At 37.0% G+C, this 27,753-nt stretch overlaps 1 protein-coding gene across 1 annotated transcript in view; it reads right to left on the bottom strand.

Moving 5' to 3' along the window:
• Positions 1-6,432: 6,432 nt before the first annotated feature.
• The window catches only part of ptpn20 (protein tyrosine phosphatase non-receptor type 20), a 30,501-nt gene continuing 9,180 nt past the window's right edge, over positions 6,433-27,753 (bottom strand). The window contains exons 16-46 of the mRNA XM_084392111.1: positions 27,119-27,362; positions 26,923-27,023; positions 26,708-26,785; positions 26,507-26,614; positions 26,309-26,425; positions 25,296-25,495; positions 25,102-25,203; positions 24,924-25,017; positions 24,168-24,253; positions 23,079-23,268; positions 21,988-22,193; positions 21,080-21,175; positions 20,557-20,999; positions 19,306-19,624; positions 18,361-18,531; positions 18,040-18,214; positions 17,695-17,905; positions 17,463-17,500; positions 16,648-16,734; positions 16,039-16,103; positions 15,082-15,243; positions 14,822-14,996; positions 13,600-13,685; positions 13,217-13,290; positions 12,559-12,707; positions 12,220-12,365; positions 11,874-11,964; positions 8,014-8,348; positions 7,529-7,744; positions 6,976-7,038; positions 6,433-6,718 (exon numbers count right to left, since the gene is read on the bottom strand). Of these exons, the coding sequence (XP_084248237.1) occupies positions 6,602-6,718; positions 6,976-7,038; positions 7,529-7,744; positions 8,014-8,348; positions 11,874-11,964; positions 12,220-12,365; positions 12,559-12,707; positions 13,217-13,290; positions 13,600-13,685; positions 14,822-14,996; positions 15,082-15,243; positions 16,039-16,103; positions 16,648-16,734; positions 17,463-17,500; positions 17,695-17,905; positions 18,040-18,214; positions 18,361-18,531; positions 19,306-19,624; positions 20,557-20,999; positions 21,080-21,175; positions 21,988-22,193; positions 23,079-23,268; positions 24,168-24,253; positions 24,924-25,017; positions 25,102-25,203; positions 25,296-25,495; positions 26,309-26,425; positions 26,507-26,614; positions 26,708-26,785; positions 26,923-27,023; positions 27,119-27,362 (4,745 nt within the window). The 3' untranslated portion in view covers positions 6,433-6,601. The remainder of the gene's footprint in view (positions 6,719-6,975; positions 7,039-7,528; positions 7,745-8,013; positions 8,349-11,873; positions 11,965-12,219; positions 12,366-12,558; positions 12,708-13,216; positions 13,291-13,599; positions 13,686-14,821; positions 14,997-15,081; positions 15,244-16,038; positions 16,104-16,647; positions 16,735-17,462; positions 17,501-17,694; positions 17,906-18,039; positions 18,215-18,360; positions 18,532-19,305; positions 19,625-20,556; positions 21,000-21,079; positions 21,176-21,987; positions 22,194-23,078; positions 23,269-24,167; positions 24,254-24,923; positions 25,018-25,101; positions 25,204-25,295; positions 25,496-26,308; positions 26,426-26,506; positions 26,615-26,707; positions 26,786-26,922; positions 27,024-27,118; positions 27,363-27,753) is intronic.

Genomic DNA, 27,753 nt, shown 5'->3' with positions numbered 1-27,753 from the left:
AATTCACTGCAGATTCACAATATTCACTTTTGTGGGTGAGACATCTAATTGCAAACAGAACTGACCATATTAGCACATGAACTAAAAATGATTTATATAAATGTACACTTATTCCTTAAGCACAGAATACAATTACAGTGATAACATATAACAAAGTACCATGCTATTTATAAGTCACCATAGCCTTTTACTCATCAGTAAGTTTGCACTAAAATGTTTTTTAATTTTAAGACCAAATTTTGAATTGATCGAAACCACATATACGTAAAACTACATTCTCCCGTCTGTGTTATAAACAAGTATCCTGTTTTAGTTTAGCTTAATTTTTGAAGCGAAATGAAAACAGTAAGAAACCCTACAAATAAAGCTATTCATTATTTCTCAGTATAACAATTAAGTAAAGGCATTGCGGAGGATTTTCTTTTTCCGGGTGGATCATCAAGATTATTGGTCCTCCTAGTTGTCAATCATTCTGGTGATATGTTTACGTTAGGCTGTCGTATGTGCTCGTCCCTAGGTAGTTTTCGCTTTCGGGTGTATATGTGTGGTGAGCTACGGTTTCAGCCATTCATTGAAGCTTAGCTCGCCCGTTCTCACTGGGTTTTCTTTCAAAATGTCTGAGGGTCGCAAGAGAAAAAGTGTCTATGAATTGTATGACAAGAAGAGAAAGGCCTCTGAAGAAAGAAACAAGACCAGAGTGTTTTTGGGAGAATATTTCACACGCTGGCATGCGCTAAAAGCACAGGTTGGGCTTCCCACTGATGCCTCAGTCGCGAAGTTTCTACTCGACAGGTAAAGGAAAGTAGGCTTGTATGAGCCATGCCAACAGCAACTTGTAAACAGAGCGTGCACAAGGAGAACTAGGCTCGTGCATGCTCTCTCGTGCACACGTTTAATAGGCGTTCCCTCTCGGGAGCAGGTAGAGCGTTGCGCATGTGCATTTTTTCAAAAAGTGGAGAGGGCGGTTCTTTTCTAAAATTCGGGAAAATCCTTCGCTATACCTTTAAGTAAAATGATATACAAAATGCAATCTGCATAGCGGTATGCACAGCTGGCCAATTAGAAATCCAAAAACTATCGCATACACAAAGATCTTTCTGAATGCTCTCAGAAGAGAGTGTGCGCGAAAAGAGAGCTTGTTATGATTTTTTTTTTCTACAAACATAAATTTATTAAAGGGGTGGTTGATTATGGTTTCACTTTTTTAACTCTAGTTAGTGTGTCATGTTGCAGTTTGAGCATAAACAACATCTGCAAAGTTACGAAGCTCAAAGCAAAGGGAGATATTTTCTTTTACAGAAATCGCTTTTTAAGGACTAAATGGCTGGTAGGGACAATGAGTTTCTTCACGGGTTAGTGACATCACTAACCCTAAAAGTACAATTTACATAAACCCCGCCCCTGTGAACACGATTTATAGATTATCATGACAGAATATGCTAATCAATGACTTGAAGATGGTTAACTCCACATCAGCTACATAAATTCATCAACTAACCATCCAGAAATGTCCTGTTGAATTCCACATGTTGTCACTACTTCTTGAGTCTCTCCATCAATATCCGACTCCAGTTTAAACATAAAAGGCTAAATAGCTTCTGAAATTTTCAGTGGTGTCTGTGTGAGGTAATCGGAGCTGCTAACACACACACACAAGCTCTTGAAGCTCCACCCTCTGTGCCAGGAGCAGCAGCTCATTTGCATTTAAAGCAACACACACAAAAACGACTTGTTTTTGCTCACCCTCAAAAAGTGACAATTTTAACATGCTATAAAAAAATATCTGTGGGTTATTTTGAGCTAAAATTTCACATACACACTCTGGGGACATCAGAAACTTATTTTACATCTTGTGAAAAGGTCATTATAGGACCCCTTTAATGAATTAGGCGCAATGAGTGTTTTTGAAGTCTGAAGTGTTTTGTTTCTGAATGCTGCAAAACAGACTCTTTTTATCCGAGCTGGTTTGGTGCTTTAATTTATAAATCAACTGAAGAATCTATGTGTATTAGCAACAGTAGCCTACTAATGTAATTCTGTGGAACCGAGGACGTTGACTTGTTAGTGCTGTATTACATTGTATGCTATTTTTACATTTGTTACCAAAAAAAATGATGTCTGCACTGCACTGTGAACCCAAGAGTTGGTGGATTTACAAGGTGGCTGTGAGATCATTTCCACACTCTTATAAATCACTGGCTCTCTCCAAATACCAATTCCAAATGACTTTACCACGACAATACACCCACTCCAGTGCTGTCTTCTTGAACTTTTCAGCTCAGTGACAAAAGCAGCGGCTCTGGAAGTGTTATAAAACTGAAAGATGAGCTTGGTTGGGTCTTATATTAATTCCTAAAGTATGTTCAAATTTCCGCACATGTGGTTTCAGTTGCATGATCAATGATTGGAGTATGTCAGAACCACATCCTATGCCATTTTCCTTCTGCAAATGCACTAAATCAGTCCTTGCTAAAGCAATTGCTTTATGTCAGCGCGTTGATGTAGTCAAAAAATTTATTTTCATAGAATAGCTATTTTATTGTCACTCTGTAAATGGGTGTATGTAAATAAAAATGATGAGAAGATTGCCAACAACTACAAAACATTACAATTAATGTCAGGGATTCCATTCCACCAACACATTATGTTTACTATGAGGCAACAGTGGCGTTGTTGGTCTTTACTAATTGAAAACATTTGGAGAACACGTTGAAGAAAACAGAAGCAATAATGAAATCCAGATGGCTTCTTATTATTGCAAAACATGCCTAAAATCACACCAGCAAAGGAAAGAGTGTTTCATTTCTAACACATTAAGGTAGCTTCTCAACAAAGAGTGATTGTTAAATAAATGATAATAGTAATTAATGATAATCCCTAATTAATGATAATCCCTCCTGATATGAAATTATAATTCAATTGTAGTTTAGCACAACAAAAAGTTGAAGACAATTTAAGCAACGGCTGCTATAATTCACAATATCAACAAGGCCTGGAACAGAAGAACTCGCCAATCGTGTTTTCACACAAATGTTTGGCTTTGAAGGCTTTCCTCCTCTTCCACAAGGTCAAAAGGCTTTCCATGCTGTCACAAGAGCTCATGTGAGAGCCGGGGTGGTGTTTACTCTGCAGTAAAAGCAGAGTGGGAACACTCTGCCCCGTGTGCCATGGTGTTGGCTGTAAAGATTCTGTTTTTGTTTCTCCTGAAATTTATCATCCACAGTGTGGCCGCAATGACAACTGGAATCCTCAGGATGTGTACAGATCAAGTGCAGGAAGAAAGGCTTCTGTGCTGTGCTGAAATAATACATGATTTAGTGTGCTACTAGGATCAGTGTTGTAGATCTTTGTTATTGAATTGGTGGTGAATATGAATATTAGCGATGGAAAACGTAAAAGAATTTAAAGAGGTCATATAATGCCATTTTTGTACAAGTTATTATGATTCTTTAGGGTCTAAATGAAAAGTTTGTAATACACTTTAATTAAAAATTCTCATTAGTATTGTAATAAAACACTCATTTTACCTGGTCAAAAACAGCTCTGTTTTCAGGACGCCATTTAAGTGCATGTGTCTTTAAATGATAATGAGCTTTGCTCACCCCGCCCCTCTGTTCTGTGCGTACACAGTTTGTAATAACACAATACCAATAACGCATTGTTCATTATAAACTTGGGATTATGAATTATATTGAGAACGTTGTACATAGAAAACATGCCGTAATATACCCTGAGTGTAAACCTTAGCCGCATTCATCGTGAAGCGTGCAAGCGATTTGCAAAGATTAATATAAAGGTTAATAAAACGTTACACTCACTTCTTCTGGAGGTGCAGTAGGAACACGAATAGTTGGTACCGATCCTTTTTTCAGGAGCAGCTTCTTAACAAAACCAGCTTTATACTGACCCTTCTTTATAAAGCAGTCTGGTGAGAAATGATTCGCGCAAACATGAAAGCATTGACGTTGATCGTGGGGAATATTCCCTTCGAAAACAAAGCTCAGCCACTGCGTCTTCAGCGGTTCGGATTTAGGAACATCAAAATGACTGCTGTGTTCGTTATTACACCCAAGAACAGAACACCACAATCGCTTAGACGCCTTTCTGCTCCAGCGTATCAACAATGCGGACTATGATGACAGCTCGCTCAGGTCGGGTCTGTGTTGAAACGCTGCTGTCAATTAACAATCGTGGGAGGGTGCGTCCGACCGGCTCGATTTGAGACGGGGGAAAACATATAAGGAGATTAAAAAAAAGACTACTGGATGGATTTTTATCATTATATGATGGTTGTGTACAGGCACTGCCAACACACATTTCAGTACAATCAACTTGTAAAAGTGCATGTACCATTATATGACCCCTTTAACAGTTCTGATTCCTCTTAACGATTCCAGTTTCTTAACAGTTCCATTAAAGAAGAAAGTAAGAAATATATATTTGGAAAAAAGTAATGCCATTTCACTGCCAAATTATGAGGTAATTTTAATAATAATTCAACTTAAAACTGTTTTTTTAATGATTTTTCATTAATGTTTTTTTCATTTTAGAGGCACCATAAACAACAATACTTCAGTAAAAAAAAAAGTAACATTTCATGGATTTATTTTTTATAAAATACTAGACAAAACTCATGTGCATCTTCAACTACACGCTGTCATATGAAACCCCAGTAACGACAGTGATTTTAAGCCACAGTTAGTTGTAAACTCTGTGTTGGATTTACTAAAAGAACCAGCTCATAAGAGTCATTCATTATTTTGAAACACATGAAATACAATGATATACTGTTTTTATTTGTAAAAATGGGTACAGTAAGAGTAATAGGCCTACATTTCTGATACATATCATAACTATAGCTCATAATTGAGCTTTCCATCAAAGTACAAGGTTAATAATTTATAGTGAAATACAGTAATATAGTAGTTTGATCATGTTTCACAAAGCCTGTGGAAAATTAATGCAAATAAATATACGACTATAGATCAAATGGGACGATTTACCCCTTTTAAAAGCTCTGATGTGCTCATAGTCTATAATAAACTCAGTTTAAGACATTAGTGTGCTGCAAATTATTGTGCTGTTGCTTTGCATCAAGCTCAACAGTGTGAAGTACTACAGTATCACAGAATATTGGTCCATTGCCATTTCCAACCCATTCACACATTTGTTGCTTAATATTGTGAGTCTCATGTCTTACGATGGTTTACTGCAAGCGTTCTTTCTCCATTACAAGTGTAAGCAGATACTTGCTATGCTGTCCAAAGTCAAATACTGGTTTCCAAGCGATTATGCCTGCTGGCAGACCCTCAGAAGCTATACAAGAAGGCTGTGGTTTGTAATCTCTTAGAATCAGTCCTATTTCTTTGGGTTAATTCCTCCTTCTCTGACCTAATGTCGACTAAGAGGTAAAACAGCTTTTTATTTTAGAAGAGTGCAGATAAAGAAAGATGAGCGGTAAACTGCCCACATGTAGAGAAATTAAAAGGCACTTTGCTAAAAGTATCTGTCCAGCAGCTGGTTCTTCTGAGAGTGTAAAAATCATTTTGAATGAAGATGACCTCTCTCGCGGCTACTAAAATCAGACACTGCAATACTGACAAATCAAAACAATGCAATTCTGTAAGAAAATCTGAAAATTTGACATACTTCAGTTTGGATCAGTATTTAAAACATACATTTTGTATAATGGTTTGATGCTGAATAGTAAATTCTTTAAAATGTGAAAAATAAGTTAAGTGAATTAAATAATTAATGAATTGATTAATTCAATTAATTGAATTGAATTAATAATTATTGTGCATAACTTTTGTATTAAAGAAACAAAAACACGTTCAAGGCAAAATGACCAGGAGTCCAGAAAGGCTATGAAATCAGTGTTTTTAAGCCAAAATGGTACAAAAATATATATCAGATCACACAAGGACTTTGCACAGTTGGGTTAGTTCATTCAAAAATGAAAATTCTGTCAGTAATTACTCACCCTCATGTTGTTCCAACCCCATAAGACCTTCGTTCATCTTCGGAACACAAATTAAGATATTTTTGATGAAATCAGAACGTAGGCTCACTATTGGCCGACGCTGGTCATGTGTGTGATGCTGGCCCAGAAGCGCTGTGCTGTTACACTACATGAACTCACTCAGAGGGCTGACTCACTCACTCAAAATGAATAGTTGAATAAAGTCGTTTTGTGAAAGTATTCTCGTCACTTGATAAACTTAAGGTTGAGCCACTGTAGTCACTTGGACTATTTTAACGATGTCTTTACTAACTTTTCTGGGATGGCAGATATCGATTACATAGAAGCCTATGAAGGAGTGAGCCAGCTCTCAGATTTCATCAAAGATATCTTCCGAAGATGAACGAAAGTCTTACGGGGTTGGAACAACATGAGGGTGAGTAATTACTGACAGAATTTTCATTTTTTGGGTGAACTAACCCTTTAATGAAAATATCTACCATATTTCCTATGGTATATTCAATATTCGATTAATAGAACTAGTGGTTGTACTATATCAGACACACACGATCAATACATCACCATGTCTGCCACTCCAAGACACATATATTGTTGACTTTCTGAGACACTTGTACGATTTTAAGGACTGTAAGGATGCGTTAATGAACAGGTTTCGGTTTGCCAGTGGTGACCATGAAGAAGTGAGATGCTTTGTAACACCTCCAGCCAGACTTTGTAACAAAAGAGGTATTGTTCCTGAAATCAGAGAGAAGAATGGCTAAACCTCTCCAGTAAGTTTACACAACTATACTATACATTCAGAAGAAGGGTAATGCACACAGAATAAACACAGAAGATAAGTACTGTATTCTTCCCAACCCCATTTTGATGCTGATTAAATAAATGAAAGCCAACTAAGACCAACTCATGATTGACAGATGAGACCATGTGCCCTAGAGCATTATATATTCACCTGAAGGAAACATTCTTACTGAATGTCCTGATTTACTCACCTTGGTCTGAATCATGCCGTGCCGCTGGAGTCTCATTTCCTTTACTATGTCACTCACATTAATCTACGGGAGCAAAACAGAAGTACATAGATTTAGTTGCTCATAATCAATGTTACATATACAGTACTCGCGATTGCGAGTTTATATCTCATAATTCTGAGGGAAAAAAATGCTAAATATGACATTCTGAAAGACTTACTATGAATTACTTTTAAAATTTCTAGTTTCTCTCACAATTCTGATATTTTTTCTCACAATTCAAAGTTTATATTTCAAAATTCTGAGGGAAAAAAGACAGAATTGTGAGTTTATATCTAGCAATTATTACCTAGTCACAATTGCAAGTTATAAAGTCCAAATTGTGAGATATAAACTCACAATTGAGAGGAAAAAAGTCAGAATTGTGAGATAAAAAGACGCAATCACTTTTTATGGAAACAATCTTCCATAGAATTCTGGCATTATTTACATTTAAATGAATGATAATTTTCTTATTTAGATGATCTATTGTTTTAAGCTTAGTGTTGATGCTATACTTGTGCAAAATACCTACACTTAGGTCTTTCTCAATGAGACTGAGGATGACATCAGTGCAGATGAGGACTCCAGCTCGGCCAATGCCTGCACTGCAGTGGACTGTGATCGGCCCTTTAGAGTGTATAGCCCTCATGTAGCGAATGAAGCACACCAGCTGTTCGGAGGAGTGAGGAGTGCCATGGTCTGGCCATGTGGTGAACTTTAGATGCTTCACAAAGTGAACGCCTCCACTCTGGAAAGGTACACAGGTCAATAATGAGTTGCATAAAAATATTTACAGTTGAAAATGAAAGGATTTCTTTTTGTTGCTAAGTACATTTCATTATTCTTAATACCTTATACAATTTTGGATCTCACATAAATGTATCTTGTTTTAAGGATGTTGAAGGCATAGCCTGACTGTGATTTTTAAAATGGTGGATATTACACTGAAAATGTTCCAATAAGAAAAATATATTTTTGGATGAGATGCAATATTTCCATCAGGTACACGCTCCTAACCTGTTTTTCCACCATCTTGATGACCTTAATGTGGAAATAGCCAAGCATCTGGTAGTTATCCAGGAAGAGCTGGTAACGGCTGGTTTCTTTGGGAACATCAAGTTTTTCGGGCCAGTACTTGTGGCATTTTACCCGGCCACGTTCCACCTCCTGGGTCATCATGGCGATAACATCAGACTTGTTCTCCCACACCATCTGCCAGAAGTTATCCTGAGTGCCAGGCAAAGGGCCCTGAGCGGAGATGTAGAAGAGTTCCTCTGTGCCCACCTTCATACAAATGTAGCTGGCATTGATGTAGCCCTCGTTCTCTCCGACAGGAACACGCGTCTTATCGTCTGATTGTTCAAACAGTAGAGAGAAACAGGGATTGTAGATTGTGATGAATTAATTTTAATACGCAGAAACACATTTGAAAAACCAAGCAATTACTTCTGCTGTAATGATAAATGTATTTGCCTCGGCCCAAAATCTTAGTACATTTGAGCTTGAACAGGCATGCATGTTATTTGGCAATAATATAAGATAAGAAAACAACAGTTAAACTTTCTATGACTGCTCAATTCCCACCGGGTAACTAAACCATCTAGTGCTTATTATGAAAACCAGAAGGTGCAGTATACTATTTTTCTGTTTTAAGATTCAGTCAAAATCCAGAAAACAAACAAAACTCTTGTGTATTTACTATCAAATGTATGTTTCCCAAACCACAAACAAATTTTTATTTGAAACGCAAGTTGGAGATTTATACGAGGCATTCCAGTAATGAGGTGATTGCTGTTGTTGGCTCTGGTAGCCAACAGTGTTATTAATCTACAAACCAAGAATGCAGTGTTGTTGGTTTCCCCATAGAGGAGAAGGAACAAATTGTGTCCAGGTACAGCAAATAGCTCCAAATAAATGAAACAAGCTCTCAAGGTCACGGCGGCTGGAAAGCCAAAAGGAGTGAACACGGGGGAGCAGGGTGAGAAGAATGTTCTAGAGTATTCTCATGGTGGCTTGTTGGTCAATGCAGCACACTTGAGACTTTACTTTAAAATAGCAACATTTATACTCTGAAATTGATTCAGTGAGATGAATACAGATTTTTTGTAACTATATAAGTCCCATTTTGCTTGATTTTCTGTTTATTTAAGTTAAAATAATGACATTACTTTATAAATCAATACCTTAATTGAACGCCTAATACTGATTAAATATAATTTGATAAGATTAAAAAAAAAAAAATGTAGTTCTTTTTTTTTTACTAAGAAAAGCTGACATATACACTACACTATTGAAAAGATTGTGGTCAGTAAGTTTTTTTTGTTGTTGTTGTTGTTGAAAGAAATTAGTACTTTTATTCAGAAACGATGCATTTAATTAAGTATTTTTACTTTTACTTCACTTCATTCCAACGCATAATATCCAGCTGCATTTCATAAAAACATGTTGTGTCTCATTATTTTGAACTGAAGAAATGGTCAGCCAGTCCAAGATGCGACAGCCGTGTCCAATTCGTTATTTTCAATTAAACTGTTAAATCTGTTTGCAAATTACACTGAACGAATTATTCATGAATTGGACCGATCCGATTGCATCTGTTCTCGATTCAACAACTCATTGATTCAAATCACTGGTTAACAACTCACTGGATTCACAAGTCTGACTCAAAATGAGCCAAGAATGGGAGATCCTTAGAGCTTGTAAGACATGTTCCAGGATCAACATATTTTGTTGATCCTGGAACAACATTCCTGTCTGAAAATTTAGTCCTAACCTTATCCCTAACCAAATAACCCATAATTTATCCCTAAATTCAGAGGAAAATGATAGGTGAATAAGAATGGTGTAGAAGGTTGTTAGCCTAAACTTGACATAAACTGTAAACTTGTCCCTTAAATCTGATTGGTTGATTGGAATTGTGTTCCAGGATCAACAAATATGTTGATCCAGGAACATGTACTTGGTGAAATCACGTTTACTCTCGAGGGTCTCGAAGTTACTAAGTTACTAATGAGTTAAGTTACTAATGGCTACTACTTATTATTGTACATAAAAATCATATTTAGGTCATGACTGTCACTTGTTTGAAAGCTAAATCTGCTGTAAAAGGGTGAGCTGTTTAAACCCATTGAATGTGGGCATGTCCATATTTGTGTATTACCGTCTAAATTCACAATATTACTATTTTTACAGTATTTTAAATTAAAATAAATAAATCATTCTACCTAACCCCAAACTTTTGAACAGTAAAGTATATATATATATATATATACTAATATAGGCTACTATAATATAATATAGCCCTGATCTTGAACATCATCTTCCCATATTTCACCTGCTATGAGTCAGTCAGGTTCAGGTTCTGGTGAGATTCAAATTTTTAAGTAATTGTGCTCAAAGTTTCTGTTACAACAATAAGAAAAAAATAGTTTAGGTAGGTCCTATTTGTTAGTAGCCTGTTGCTGAAGAGATTGCTGTTTACTCTCTAAAAGCGGGCTGCTTGCAAAAACATGTTCAACAGCTCAGAAAGGAAAGGGGCTGAAAAGTGAAACTGAGAGGGAAAGAGATGAACAAGGGGGGCAAATGTAAGGGGAAGCGTATGTCACTGGAAGTAGGTAAATTCGTGTGGAGCGGCCTCCACAATGGGTGGCATCAGGCTTCCTGGAGAAGGTTGTGGCCCTTGAACTGCCTCCAGCAATAACAGTGGTTAAGTCCCAGGGGCCTCACACTTTTCAATCCTGGGCGCTTTATTCGGGGAACAGAAGCCCAGTGAGCTGCCGTGATAATAAACAAACACTCCGGGCCAGGCTAGGGCCAGTCTGCCCCCTGCCAGCACATGAAGCGCCTTATTGTGCCTATTCTGTACAGAGACCTGCTCTCTTCAATACAACTACAGCCCATTCTCTGCATACTCGTTCTGACACTGCACATGAATGGATGTTTCCCATTAACAGTGAAAGCAAAGCAGATCTATGAGTCGCACATCTCCTGTTTGACTTTACGTTTGCAGCGTTCTGTTATGTTTTAAACTAAGGGCAAACACTGCTCACGCAGCCTCTGACCTCCTTACACTTCACACCAGCAAAAACTGAATCCGTACAAACAGGATAAGCGTGGCCGCAGTGTGAAAACAGCACCACATGGGTGAGGAGGTCCGGAAAGCCGCAAAAAGGTGACAGATAGAGTGTGAAATACTGAGTCAAACGGACGTCTACACCGGCAACGTAATCTAATATCGCATTGGTAGGACACCCGGGAGTAAATAACCAGGGATTGGTTACATTTCACTTAATTGGCGTGTCATGTGTTCCACTGTTTACAGGTAAATGTATACAAGGGTCATTCCTCTCCCCACATTCGATGTCTACATTTAAACATTTGTTCTTTGCTCTGGAAATTTACTGTGTATATTTACAGTATATTTTTGTAAATTTATAGAAAAAGCTGAACAATTTATTACAAATCATTTAATTGTAATAATAAATGAATACTAATAATATTATGTAATAAAAAATAAAACAATTTATGTGTTTTAAACTACTATTGTAAAACAGTATACTCTGAATTCATAGTGGACAACATGGTTATTATTTTATTTACAGTGATTTTTACCATAAAAAAATGACCAAGCCTACATTGATTTAACTGTAAAAACAGCATACAGCTTTTTATCGTAAGGAATTCAAGGAATTACTGTTAGTGCACAGTTTCCTGGCAATTTTGTACAGTGTGTGGTCCATGTGGTTTCAGAATGGTGTGAAAATGTACCCCCAAAAACTTCTTTTATGAGAAGTGAGGCTCACAAACTGTAAAACGGCAATAAAAGTCCTAACTAAGGAGGGTTTGTGGAGGATTATGGGAGAAACAGAGGAACTTACAGGGCAGGATATCCCTGTATCTGTTCTTCTCCCGGTTTTCTGGTGCTTTTCCAACCAGGCAGTTGTCTGAGGGCTTCAAATGCTCTAAAGCCTGGTAAAAAAAAAGAGCCATGCAAGTTCTCTCATTTACACACTTGAATTAATCATCCTTTAAATTTAATTTGTGCTAAAATAGAAAAAAATGTTTTAGACATATATTAGTATAAAAAATAGAGACACAACAGATTTATATGAAAAATATTACAATAAAACAAATGTGATTGGATGTTTCTGCTTGTATCAATCAACGATATTTAGTCCTGTGAAGATATAGTTGTTTGTCTTGATGTAAACAACAAGAACTTACCATAAACTCTTTGATCAGATCTTGCTTTTCCAACTGTTCAAGGGCTTGGATGAGGGCTTTGACCTTGGAACCAGAGTACTGCCCATTCTTAGAAGGGGATATGATTGCAAGACTGGCAAGCTCCTCTTCTGACACGATTGGTCGACCTTAATGTAATAAAGTTCTTTTTAGATGCTTGGATCTACACAAGCCAATCAGATTTCAGTATTTCCCAACTAATTATAGTGATTAATATAAAATGATTAATGAAAACATAAATATTATATCATACTAAAATAGTGAATATATATTGAGTAGAATTACTAAGATGGTGAATAAATATGAAGATGTCTGCTTTACCTGTTTGAGAAACAGCCTCTGCTGTCGATGGCTGAGAAGCATTGTCATCATCATCACCATCCTCTTCCTCATCACTGCTCCAGTCGTCTGACTCGCTATGCTCTGCTTTCATGGCAGATTTTTCTAGATGCTGCTTCTGGGGGTCTGTCCTGAAGGGGGTACGGGGCAGGAATGAGCAGAGACCTTGACCACATTGCTACGTTCCGGGGCCTGTTATCATGCAAGGCTGATTTTCCTGCGATTTTTCCACCTAAAATGTAAAAAAGCTGCTAATTGCAAGTGCTGCGTACTATAACAAGTGTGGCTTGTAGGCCAGCCTAACTAGAAGCCAAAGCTGTGATTATTGGGCCTGTATTTTATTAATGACTCTTTAGTGCCTCCCTGTGGCGATTCCATTTGAGAGCTATGTTAAAAAACAAACAAACAAACAAAACAAAAACTGCAATGAAATTCAGTCCTTATGATCTGGTTTATGTTGAGTCATAACACGTTGCACATTTACGGGTAAATAGACGAACAGTTTTTGCGGATGCTTTTTACGAAGTTTCAGTTAATTCAAACTTTCAGGTCTCATTCTGTACAAAACTCAGCACTCTGAGTGGCACATGTGATATAGCAAAAATGTGAGAAAAAAATACAGGAATTCAGTGACACTCACCTTTCTTGTAGCATGTCAGTAACTCCCAGAGACGGACAACACCTCTGACAGGTAGGTGTACAGTTTCGACTTTCCTACAGGCAAGAGATAGAAAGAAAAAGGAGAAAGAGAAAGAGAGAAAGAGGAGACAGGTGATGAGTTAACTCAGTTCGGGCCACCCTTACTGTCATCTGAGTTTCAGTGTTTTCCTCTGAGAGAAATTGGAGGCGGTGCTAATTAATTTTATGGCGAACCTTGCTAGGTGCAATTTATTAGATTAGGTTTTTGTCTTCTAAACTGTTCTGAGATGGACTTTCAGTTCATTGGAAAAAGTCATCATCTCAGTATTTACTTACATACTTCTTTATTTACTTGACAGTAAAGGGGAAAAAAAGGTTTTATACCTGCTCACATTCCCCTCTAAGTCCAGGACAATCTGAGGTCTGGAAAGACACGTGATCTGCATGTGCTTCTGTTTGTGCTCTAATATCTGCAAATGAAGCATTACAGCAGGAGGAGACCATTAAAACATTAGAGTTTCTAACAAGTGTCAGTGCTAGTAGTTAAACAACAATATATCTGTTCAACGGGCAGTGTTGATATACAGATATCTAGAAAGGTTAGCAAATATAATGCCAATAAAATATATAAGCTGTCAAAATTGTGATTTTTTTTTAACAGAATAAATAACATGATACCAGTATTCAAATTGATCATATATTAATATTTTAATTATTATGAATTAAAGTATCACATTTTAAAAATAATCATATTTAACCACAGTAAATTAAAGCACAGTGAAGTAAGTTAAACTGACACACTATGATATACATAATTTAATGATGACAAATGAGATGTTCACAGAATTGCTGAAATTATCGAACATGCACTATACCATTCAAAAATGTGTGGCTTTTAAGATTTTTTTTTTAAATGTTTTTGAATGAAGTATTTTATGCTCACTAAGGCTGCATTTGCTTTGGTCAAAAATACAGTAAACCGTAATCGTGTAAAATATAAGTACAATTTACATAACGGTTTTCTATTTTAATATATTTTAAAATGTAATTTATTCCATTACTTCAGTCTTCAGTGTCACATGATCCTTCAGGAATCATTCTAGTATGATGATTTGCTGCTCAAAAAACATTTCTTATTATTATGTTGAAAACAGTTGTGATGCTTAATATTTTTGTGGGAACTATAATTCTTTGATGAATTGAACGTTCAAAAGAACAGATTTAAAAAAAAAAGTTATCTTTTGTAACATTATAAATGTCTTTACTGTCACTTTTCATAAATTTAATGCATCCTTGCTGAATAAAAGTATTAATTTCTTTTTTTTTTTATCATACTGATATTTTACATGATTATATGCTCAATATTTAGTTAAAATTGTCAAAAACAAAATTCAAACAAAAAAATTTAATATCCATTGAGAATGCTATTGGCATTAATTGGCCTATACTGTATATTGTTCTATCATAATTCAATACAAAAATTATAGGTTATAGTTTTATCAATTGAACATGAATATATAGGCTAAGTGATGCTGCCAGTCTGACATAATAGATGACCAAGTACAGTACAGACACAGAGCGGGGCTTGCGTATCAGGCTTGCTGACCTGCAGAATTGAATGTGCTGAATTCCTGAGAGGCCTCAGCAGGGGAGCTGGAACCAGAGCAGGTTAACATTGGCAGGATGTCCCTACATATGGTTAACTGAACCGTTCCCTCTGCCTTCCGCAAAATATCCACAACTTTGCCGTGGTTCAGTCCTGACACAATGGTACCATTCACCTGCAAAACATACACAGATGTGGTACACCTCCAACACAGTTTATCAAAGAAAAAAAAAATCAGTGAGGAAATGATTTGCTCATACCTCCAAAAGGATGTCACCCACTCTTAGACGACCATCCTGCTCGGCCGCACCCCCACAGCAAATATCCTTCACTCTCAGTGTGCTCCCATTGACCCCGCCCACCAGAGCAAAGCCCAGCCCACTTCTCTCAGGCTTGGTGAACTCTACCTGGAGGATACAGCTCTACAGAAAAAGAGAGGAACAAGGACAGAACAAAGGTGAACCAGACGGTAGCCATTGACTTCCATAGTAATTCTTTTCCCCTACCATGGAAGTAAATGGCTACCATCTGGTTACCAACATTTTTCAAAATATCTTCTTTTGTTTCCAACAGAATAAAGAAATTCATAGAGGTTTGGAACAACTTGAGGGTGAGTAAATGATGACAGAATTTTTATTTTTGGGTGAACTATCCCTTCAGCATGGCACACAAATCCGATTTGGCTTTTTAAATCCAATCATTAGGACTAACTGTCCACACTGTCATTTTTCAAGTGATGAAATTGAGCCATTTGCTTGGATCACTTGCAGTGACACTTGCGATCAAAAGATTGGATCGAATTAAAGCGATTTTTTATGTTTTTGAAAAACAAATTCTACTTTAATACATTTTAAAATGTAATTTACATTGTATGCTGTAGTCATATAAGCAATAGAGGCATTTAATGTGTTGAAGCATTTACTGTGTTCAAAATTGCTGACATATTTACTGTGTTGTGTATAGTAAATGATTAAATATCACCTTTTGCTATATGAAGAATTGCATTTGCTATATTATGAAGTATTGTACTTAGACAGGTCCAGACGGGCATTTTCTAGAAAAGGTTTAAATGATAGCTGTTTGAATATTATTATTAATGATGAAATATATATCTAGCTGATGATGATTACAAAGATATTTAGAGGTGAATGACATAGAGAGATTACAAAGCAAGAGTCATGTTACATCAGCCTAAAACAAGGCCGAGGGAAAATTACCTCCTGCTCCGATGGGACGGACAGCCTCTTCCTTAATTGCACGTCACTGTCAGCGACAGGTTTAACTGTACCAGAAACAAGAGAGGGATTTTGTGTCAGAAAAATTCAAAAACTAAAACTAAAGAAATTTTAGATGCATCTCTTTAACTGAGTAGGATCATTCACACTGAATGGTACATCAAACTCATTAAACAAATGCCAAAGTTAATCAGAGTTAATCAGAAATAAAGACAAAATCAACCCATAGTGCACAGCAATTTCAACCAATTCCCAAACTCACAAACGTCCCCCTCCTCTGCTGCCATTTCAGGGTGAGATGCGTTGATGACCTGCTCTGTGCTACGGTAGGTAAACTGTGCTAGCCTTTTCAAGCTCTTTCGGACCTCCTGGCTAGCGGTCTCCTAGCAACCCGGATGCCCACTAGATCAGCTGGCCTTTATTCGTCAGACACAAGAAAGCGCACTTTGATCGGCCAGAGGAGGCCATGTCCCTCGCTAATAATTAATCCTTCCCCCCGCTGCCCTCTGAGCAAGACATGCCATGTCTGTCAGCACAGATCTAATGCCACAACTCCCAGACAACAGAGACACAGGAAACCAAAGGCTTTACCATCCGTAGCAGCTGCCTCCACGTCAGGTGACACAGGCTCTTCGAGGCGAGGGCAGACTTTTTTCTCCTTCTTCCATTCAAACAAACCTGAAGAGGAGAAAAGGGATAACTTGGTAAGGGATAAACAGAGTTTGCTTCATATTACATTTGTGAGAAAATCTACATCAGATTTTACAACAACAACCTAGCATCGTGGCAACAGGTTTAGCACCAATAACATTTTCTTGAGAAAATGTAGTTATTTGTTCATTTTTTTGTATATATATAACACATAGTATGAATAGCTTTTAATCTAATACTTTTTGTATTAATTCTGGTGCCCATATCAATATGGATAAATAGAGTGAAAGTTCAAAATGACATGGAAATTAAGCGAATCAAATATTATTCAGGGCTGACACAGTGTAAAGCGCTCTAATAAGAGTTGACACTTCGCTCAAAATGTGGCAGTGTCCAGTGAAGCGTGCAGTGAAGGCCTGGGCTGCTCTGGACCTCCACTGGAGCAGCTCTCCACCTCATATCTGTCACTTCAGACTAGACTGAAACACGTCGATCACGACTGCCCTCTGCAGCCCAGCCGGAGCCTTCACACGCCCAGAGCGAAAGAAAACACACCCCACTGACAGCCAGAGCAGTTACTTCGCCCATGGGAAGGTTAAAGTGTCTATGTAACTCCATATATGACTAAATAATACCAACAAACACACTCTCAAAGTGAAGAAATAAACATTAAACTTAATTACATCCTCATATTCTGTATAGATTATGATTCAAACAATTATTGCTGTAATTCAAGAAGATCAGCTCAAATGTACCATTCCATGTATCCATTGGTATCACTGGTTGATCATCTCTGAAACAAAGAAAAAAAACATTTAATTAAAAAAAATTAAAAACGTACACAAACCTTACATTTTTAAGAACAATCAACTTGGATGTTTAAGTCATTTCAACTTAAATTACATTAAACTAACTTAAAAAATGAGTTGAATCTTGTGTACAAGACAGTGTACACTTCATATAATTAATGTTTTTAATCAATCTCACCTCATGGCTTTGAATCTGACTTTGCGTGGGGCGCTTTCACACACTTTCACCGCATCCTCCACTGTCATTCCCAGGGTGCACTTCCCACATATGTAAACAATCTTGTCATTGGGCTGGATGCTGCCCTCTTCACTAGCAGGGGAGCTTGGCACCACCTCCTGGACATAAATTCCCTGCCACTTGCTGCCAATGCCACCTGTTAGCTTAATACCTGCACAGACAAATGCAAAAGTATCATAATTTTGAATTGAATACAAAAAGTCAGAAAGTTTCTAAAACTATCGCTTTTATGATTTTATGATATGATGTTAACCTAGTTTCCCCTACTATCAAGTATTTCCTCACCCAGTTGTCCAGATGGAGTCTTGGGAATGACAATGTCCTGGAGGGTGTCAGGAGGTGGTGGAGGCAGTAAATTTTGCACAGCTCTCCCCAGCACCATGTGCAGTCTTTTGGAGGAGCACCTGAGGATGCCAATTGCCACGTCATCTGCCACGTTGGTCACATTGTGACCGTTCACCTGAAAAATATAAGTTGATAATGCCAATTCAGTCTTAACACAGGAGCTGGAACTGTGCAATTGTGCACCACTGACAATCAAATCAAATCTTCAGAAAGAGATGGTGGCAACTGTGATTGTGTTTCTAATTGTGAGAAAAGCTGTACCATGACAAGCCTGTCTCCTGCCCTCAGTCTGCCATCTGCTTTGGCCGGATTATCCAGGACATCCTGGATATAATAGCAATTGTCCAGTTTACTCCTGGTTATTGTAAAACCGAAGCTGCCACACCACGATTTGGTCAGTGAGACAGTCAGTTCAAACTCTTTCAACACGTCCTACAACAAGACAGAACATATGAGAAGGTGAACAACATGGCTATGCTAATCCACTAGCTAGACCAGCATTAAATTATGATGATGATGATAATAATAAACTTTATTTTATATACTGTAGTGCTTTATTTTACAAAGCATGCTTCTCAAGGCACTTACACAAAAAAAAAAAAAAAAAAAAAAAAAAAAAATGTCTGAGGATTTAAATAAATTAAATATAAGTAGACATTTTTGAGTTTTGGAGCATTAACCAGCACTGAAATGCCAATCTAAGGACTTCATAAATTCATAGTTTTCATGTGACACCCGGATAGGAATGCCAAATTGGAGGGCAAAACAAGGCTAATGCACTAAGACAGTGATATTAATAGACCAGTTTCAATATATACCTTATATTCAATAAATACATATATCTATCTTACCATATATTCTGGGTTCATCTGTATATAGTATGCATCATCTATAAGGAGTATACTGAATTTGATCTTTTGATATCACTGTTTTAATACATTAAGACACATTAAGTGTTTTTCACATTAAGCACTTTAGAATGTCCCGCTGTTTTTAGTGATTGAAATACTGGGTCACAAGTGCCCAAAACTTTGTTTACATTTTGTTGACATACTTTACATTTTTTACCTCTTTTGAGAGGTGATCTAAATATTCATGGAAAATTGACAGGCCTGTGCTGCAGTTCTATGGATGTTTTGCCCTCCAAGTCTCAGCGCCAGCCATGTGACTGAAAACTATGAATAGGCAAATGCAATCAGACTTCACCCTTCTGGGATCTTCGTCATCATCTTCATCTTCATCATCGTCCCAGCCGTTGTTGTTGCTGACTGAGGGGACGCTGAGCTGGGCAGGAGGTTCTGCTGTGGACGCTGCTTGAGTTGCTTGCTGGTAGGATGGAGGTGTGCTTAGCAATTCTAGAGAAAGAGCTGGTGGAGCGGGCGGTTCACTGGAGAAAGCACTGGTGCTTCTGGTTGGGGGAGAGGGTGCCATGGTGGTGATGGTCAAATATTCTTCATCAGCTATAACAGTCAGTCCATTAGCTGTGAAACTTGTCATGTTCTCTTCCACACCTTCAGTTGTGTGACTGTGAACAGATAACCGGAAGTTAATGTTTGTTTGTGCCAAAACATTTAAGTCATATTTGAGCTTTTCATGAACATTGTCTTGAATTAAGCAATGAAGAAACACCCCCAGTTTGTTGTAACTATAAACCACATGTGACAGTTTTTTGTTGATTTTTATTTATTTGTACTAGGTAGCCCCACCCAAATGTCATTGGTCACAAAGCCCACTCCATATAGCTGCATATTAAACAATAAATATGATCTGACTATGTTGCAATGTGTAGCATTTTTTGTGTTCAGTGTTGACAGACAAATTGCTTTTCACTGGAAACATATCAAGTCCCATCTGGTCACATTCCCAGCATAGTTGAATTATGTTTGTTTTTTTGAAAGAAATGTATACTTTAATCCAACAAGGATGCATTTAATTGACAAAAAGTGACAGTAAAGATATTTATAATATTAAAAAAGACATCTATTTCAAATAAATGCTGTTCTTTTTTTATTGATCAAAAAATATCTCATTGTTTCCACAAAAATATTAAGCAGCACAGCAGTTTTTAACATTGATAATAATAAGAAATGTTTCTTAAGCACTAAATTACCATATTAGAATGAATTCTGAAGGATCATGTGACACTGAAAAAAAATCAGCTTGGCCATCACAGGAATAATTTACATTTTAAGTATAATAAAATAAAAAATGGTTACTTTAAATTGTAATAACATTTAACAAAATTACAGTTTTGACTGTATTTTTGATCAAATAAATGCAAACTTGATGAGCAGAAGAGACTTTTTTTTTAAACGTACTAACCCCAAACTTTTGAACGATAGCTCTCAAGCTCTTTATTCTCAAAAAGAAAATTTGATTCAACACATTTACATTTAATATTAGCATCATATTGATAATTGTATACATCATATCACATAGAAATAAACAGGCCTTTACCTGGTACAAGCTGAGACATGGTTGCTTTTTGAGACGACATCATCTTTTGACTCTAGCTGATGGGCTGTAAATGCTGTTTCAGGGGCTGCTGGAGTTGGTGCTGTGTTGGCTGTTGTCACTTTAACAGTGCTTGGTGTTGGGGGTGGAGTTTTGTTCTCATGCTCCTCCCTCACTATGGCATGAGGTTTTAATTCTCCAGCTTCTCTTGAGGATGGACGTGAAGGTAGGGGTGGAGGAGCTGATATATTCGTATCCACCATCTCACCGTCTTGGCTCTGTTGGGTCAAGGGGATCTCCTGGGTTTGCTCAGGGGTAACTTCTTTCTTCAGATTCATCTCTATCGCCCGCTTCTTGAGGAGTTCACTGAAGTCTGGGGCAAAATACCTCGCCTGCATGTCTAGAGACCTGGATCTCAGTGCACGGGTTGGAAATGTGTCAGGACCCTGTCAAAAAGGGATGTGAGTTTGAAAAATAACACGTCAAATTTAGAGCTGTTCCCAACAATGCAGAAATAGGATGTTACCAGAGAGGTGTCAATGTCTCCGTGTTCCTCCTGTGAGGGTCTGCAGATTGACAGCCTGATCTCAGATGGAGATTTTTGGAGGAGATGCAAAACTTCCTGCGGTGATAGAAAGACATACGCTACCGTTAAAAAGTTTGGGGTTGGGAAGAATGTTTTTGAAAGTTTCTTATGCTCATCAAGGCTGCATTTCTGATCAAAAATACAGTAAAAACAGTAATATTGTTCATCAAATATTTTTTTCTAATATGTAATGTATTCCTGTGATGGCAAAGCTGAATTTTTAGCATCATTACTCCAGTCTTCAGTGTCACATGATCCTTCAGAAATCATTCAAATATACTGATTTGCTGTTCAATAAACATTTCTTATTATTATCAATGTTGAAAACCATTGTGATGCTTAATATTTTTTTATTTTTTAAAGGATATTCTGATGATTAGAAATTTCAAAAGAACAGCATTTGATTGAAATATAAATCTTGTGTAACATTATAAATATTTGTACTGTCACTTTTAAGTAATTTAATCCATCCTTATTATTAAAAATTAAAGTATTCATTAATGTTTTATTTTTTTTTAAAGGATTGATTAACCTCTTGATGCATTAATGTATCACAGTTGTTAATGTATTACAGTTGTTTTATTTAATCCAGTATATTGTATTAAACTGAATAAAGCACAAATAACAAATTTTGGTGCTTAACTGTAACATTAGAAACTAATTGTGTTTCTTGGCCACACACACATTATGTTGTCATGAATCTGAAATGTATTATGCTACAGTTATGTACATTATACATATTATAATGATGATCCAAATCTCAGTAAATCTTTAAGAGCTATATGTCTCTCACAGTGCTTTGATGTGTCCAGTCTTGGAATGCTGGATATAAATAATGCATCCTTTACCTCATAGGACAGGCCTCTAACGGGTTCTCCATTGACAGCCAGGATTATGTCTCCCTCCTTCAGATGCCCACAGTCCCCTGCAGGCTGACCAGAAGAAAGGCTCTTAATATGCACCATGCTGCCCTCATCAGGACCCAGCTCAGATACGAGGAAGCTGAACCCCAGGCCACTGAGACTCTTCTGAAGCGTCACCTCCCGGATGTTATCTGCCACAAAGAAAGAGCGGAAATCTCTCAATTTGTCGTTAATATCGGGTTCAGACTCACACACACCAGTGAACAGTTAAAGGGAGAATTCATCCAAAATGAAAATTTCTGTAATTATGATGTCCCAAACACATTACTTACTTTCCTCTGTGAGAATTACAGTATATCCTTGCCACTCTTTAATATAATGAAAATAAATGAGGACTGTCACACAATGCATTGTTATTTTAGTATTATTTATACAGTAATATAGTATTAAATAATAATTTGAATTTTATTTAATTTTTTCTATTGTCAGTTTTCAATTCGATTTTAGTGTGATGTGTTCTTGTTGTAGTGGTACTATGTAGTTTTGCTTAACAATAACAACATTGATCATATGACATCAGAAGATTCAAAACATCAAGCTGACTACATTTATGGTGCTTTTGCATTCTTTTTAAAGTTTGACAGCCCCAGAACTCATTCACTTTTATAAAAATTTGTTATAAATAGTTTAAATATAAAATAAAATTCCCCTTTTGTATCCCACAGAAGAAAGAAATTCCGTCACACTTTAGATTAGAGTCTAATTCTCACTATTAACTAACTATTAACTACAACTTTTGCCTCAGTAAACTCCTAATTAAATAAAACAATTTTTTTAAATATATATATTTTTTGGGTGTTGTAACTTGAAAAGAAACTAAATTTTGCATGTAAAGGTGACTCTAACATTCAGGCTTGATGCAAAACATATGTCAGTGCAAAAAAGTAACCAATGTTCCCCTGGACAAGATCTAAATTTGGCTGGGTCTTTGGGTCTGGCAGCTAGCACAGGGTCGCTGTCAGATTCAGTTGAAATGTTTTGCAGTGTTCTCTCCCCCTCTCTGATCCCCATCTCACCATCTGACACAAATCTGAAGTCCTTGGCCCTGACAGACAAGGGTGTTTCCATGGTCACATCTCTCCTGAGGGGGGTGGGTGCGCTCTGCACACTGAGATGTGAAGGAGATCTCTGTCTCTCCAACCTGGATGTAGCACTGAAAGTGTCCAACACCACCGGAGGCTCTCGTTCAAGAACCAGGCTCACCACCTGAAAATAACACTCTCATTAAAGCAACACGTCTTGTTATTTTACTGTTAAAGGCAATGGTTGCCCCATCAGCTGCACGCCTACGGTGAACATACCCATGTCATCAGTTTGCTTAGCACACGGCCTGTTACCTAATCAGTGTATGCGGCTGAAGATTGGTCAGCTTAAGTGTTATAGTGTGTCACTATGACGCTCAGCGTCATACCCCAGAAAATCTTATTAGCCCAGACAAAAATAACGACCAACACATATGCTTTCACAACCATGTGTCACTTTAGATCTCTCTTTTGCGCAGTCTGAGAACCCTTAAGACACAAGGGTTGCTGGTGCTGTTGTCCTAAAGCAACTGACATGCTGAAGAAAGGGCCAAAGGCCCTTCAGACAGATTGTGACCTCTGTCTCGTCCTTGCGCTAGAGTTCACATCTACGGCTGTTACTTCTCAATATAACGGCTAAGATTAAACGAAAGCGACTGCTCTTTAACTGTTTGAAAAAATGCAAGCGCTCTGCTACAATAGACTGAACTGACTCACATGGCATGTTAAATAAAGCTGAAAAAATTTAATAAATATTAGATGAAAAACTTAAATAAAAACAAAAACAAATAAGTTCTAAAATTACTAAAACTGAAATTCACATAAATTAAAGCTAAACAGAAATGTACAGAAAAAAACTAATTACAAAAGCACATATAATTATTTAAAAAATAAAAATAAAAGCTAATTCAAAATATTAATAAATACCATATATATACTTTCAGCAGAAACGGTCTTACATAACTTCCGACTTCATAACTTCATGAGGACTAGACTTATACTGTAGGCTCAATCATATGCAACAGTTAACTGCATAAACGGTTGTGATTGTACCGCTCAAAAGTAAAGCAAACATGTCAGTACCTCTCCCGTTCTCTTTAGGCACTCCACTGCCTGCCTGTGTGTGACGGAACGCAGGTTACAGCCGTCCACCTCCAGCAGCCTGTCACCTGTCACACACACACAACACATCACTGAGCTGTCAACACCAATCATGCGTCACAAACAGTATGGAGCTGCATGTTCATGCTCATTAGCATGTTAGGAACATCTGAGTCATCTTTGTACATCGTCAAGGAGATGACAAATATGCAAAGAACACACACTACCGTTAAAAAGTGACAGTAAATTCATTCATTTAAAATTTTATATTTATAAATTGTTCAAATTTAAAAATGTTACAAAAGATTTCTGTTTAAATGCATGCTGTTCTTTTTAGACATCTATTCATAAAATAATCCTGAAAATAAAAAATATGAAGCAGCACAACTGTTTTCAACATTGATAATAATAAGAAACGTTTTTTAAAGCACCAAATCAGCATATTAGAATGATTTCATAAGGATCATGTGACACTGAAGACTGGACTAATGGCTGCTGAAAATTCAGCTTTGCCATCATAAATTACATCTATACATACATATATTCAAATATATTCGCAATATTACTGTTTTACTGTATTTTTCATCAAATAAATGCAGCCTTGGTGAGCACAAGAGACTTCTATAATCATACTGACCTTCATCTTACAAAAATTTGATATTTAAAACATTATTTTAAGAAAAGTGTGGCTAATAAAATATTATATAAGTTTTATCATTGATAATGATGGATCTTAACCTATCTGTATTCTTCCATCTTGATCTGCCGCTCCTCCTGGCATCACGCTTTTGATGTAAATTCCTCCATGATGTACATTAGTGTTGATTCCCCCCTGAAAATAATTTAATAATAGTATCATCATCCATGTTTTAAGATTCAAGAATTGAAATGAATGCCACACAGAGTAAAAACTCACAGCAACACTGATTCCCAAGCTGCTGTTGATCTTTCTGAGCTCCATGTAGATTTCTTCACCTGGCTTCAAACTGAAGCTAGAAGAATTATTAGACATCCCATCCTGCATAGGAAGCATTTTGGTTAAAATCAGTATTGTTTCATGTCAGATGTTTTTTTAATAAACTGGACAAGCTGCATCACTGTAAATCACACCTGAATATCCAGAATCCGCACCACAGGTATGTGCATTCTTTTGCCCATTTTAGGAGCCATAATGTTGGAGAGTGTCTCCTCCAGCTCCTCCATCACAGGCCTGTACTCGGCACTCAGGGTGCTTTGGGAGCCAAATCCTTTTTCCAGCATCATCCCTAAATTACTTGCAGCCAGTGAAGTCTTACTGTCCCGAAGATCCTCTAAACATAAACAAAAAAATTTAAACATTTAATCAGACAGTGGTTAGCTTTGTCAGTTTTCTTCCTTTTAAAGGTAAAGTGAGAAATTAATTTCATCAAATGTAATTGAAAAATAAAGATATACAGTAATGGCTTGCTAATAGTTGTCTCAGCATATTAACTCTTTCCCCGCCAGCATTTTAAAAGTTGCCAGCCAGAATTAGCTATTTCTTTGTGTGAATATCTGAACATGCAATATATCAAAAGAAAAAAAGAAACGCTTTATTCTAGCTTCATGCATTCTTTTTTATCAACACTTGAATGTGGGTAAGTTTAATAAAAAAAGCAACATTTTGAGCAAAAATCTGAGAAAAATTGTGTTTTTGTCAAAGACTACATCTGGATGGGATTCAGAAAGATTATCAAAACATAGATGGGTTTAGATCGGGTCCATCAACAGTGCCTAATGCTTTCACAGTCCTGTACCTTGTCCTGGGTCGACATTTTAACATTAGCCAGTTTTGGGTTATATGCTGTTTAATGTTGGTGATCACATTATTTTACATATGCATATAATTACATATGATATCGCTTGTTTCTGCATCGCATGTGTTTTAATCAGGAGATTCAGTACTCTTTCAGAAGATGTGTAATAGCGCCCCCCTACCGCATAGACCCGAGACCCGGAAAATTCCGTCAATGACGGGGAAAGAGTTAAGCTGGCATAAGAGAATGTATTTTTTCATATTGAAAAATTCCGCACTTCACCTTTAGTGAAATAGTATAAAGACAGACCATGTGAACAATATGGAATCTCATGTTATGAAGACGTACGTTTGGGTTGGGACACTATGAGCTCCACTTCATCCGGGCTGTTCTGCAGTATGGCAGCAGCTATATTAAACGCCACCCCCTCTAGACTGATCTTATTCAGAGAGATCAGCCGACCACCTAAACAGAAAAGAAAAAGACTTTCAACTTCTGTCGTTTGTTTCTTTGGGCATAAATGAGGGAAAAGGGTCAGGATTTTACCTGGTCTGATTCTGCCGTCCTTATCAGCTGGCCCGTCCGGAACGATGGATGCAATGAAAATTCCAAGATCTAACTTCCCTGTGTTGTCTTCCCCGACTATTACAAAACCTTTGCAACAAACAGTGATACATCAGTGTTTTGGAGCAGGTTTACAGCAAGTGCTTCATGTTATATAAAAGATACTTGCTCATTTTTACTCACCGAAACCAAGTTTGGGATCCTTCTTTAACGTAACACAGATCATTTCTCTCTCCGGGGTTGTTCTTGTTGGTGTGTCCACTGAGAAAAAAATATATATTTAGTTGAAATACCCATTTCTCATCATGTTAGGTTGAGAATAACTGTTGTTTTAAATGTTATTAAGTTGAAATGTTTCTAATCAGTTCCCATTAGAACTTTAGAGTTTCACTGTTTACCTCTTATAGACGAGGTGGTGGAATGAACCTCTGAGTCCTGCTTTTGCAAAGAGACATTGGACATGATGCGATAGATTGGAGGACTGAAAGTGTCTGGTGGGCTGCAAGAAGGAAAGATCAACACAATAGGCCTTCAATACATATTTGGTTTTGCATTAGGATTTGAATGATGTGCAGAGCAGATCCATTGACACACCTGCTGTTTTGGCTCTGGTCTTTCAGTTCACTTGGAGCTCTTGGTTCAGAAACGTAATTTACTTCATTCTGTTGTTGAATCCGAACTCCGATTTTTGCTGACAGGTCATCGCAAGACTTGCTAATGGAGTCATTTCGTAACACGTTCAAACCAATATTATTGAGCACGATCTCCGAGCAAGACAGCCTCTTTATCTGATCGTGTCGAGCGCGACATATTGATGTATATTTTGCTACGTTGTCATCTAGAATGAGAGATAAGAGAAATAATTAACTACTTGTTAAGTCCAATACATTCAGGTCATTTATGATCCCAAGAAAACTAACAAATCTTTTCCAGCTGACAAAAACAATAAACTAATAAAAAGGAAAACAAACAGGTTTAAAATGTCAAATTATTATAATAATTTAAAGATTTTTTTGTTGTAATTTTATTTATTTATGCAAACTGTTAAAACAACTTCAACAAAAAAAACTAAAATCTGATTCCATTGAAGCATAGCATGCTCTTTGGAAAAGATAAACATATCATTTGTAATGATAAAAGTGTATTAAAATTCTATTTGTATGAAAATGAGTCCAGACTGTTGGACTCCAAGTATTCAACTTCAAATGAGACTGTATACACAAATGATT

Source organism: Rutilus rutilus, assembly GCF_951802725.1.
Source record: "Rutilus rutilus genome assembly, chromosome: 20".
NCBI lineage: Eukaryota > Metazoa > Chordata > Actinopteri > Cypriniformes > Leuciscidae > Rutilus > Rutilus rutilus.
The sequence above is the reverse complement of the archived record's forward strand: the minus strand, read 5'-3'. Positions and strand labels throughout refer to the sequence as shown.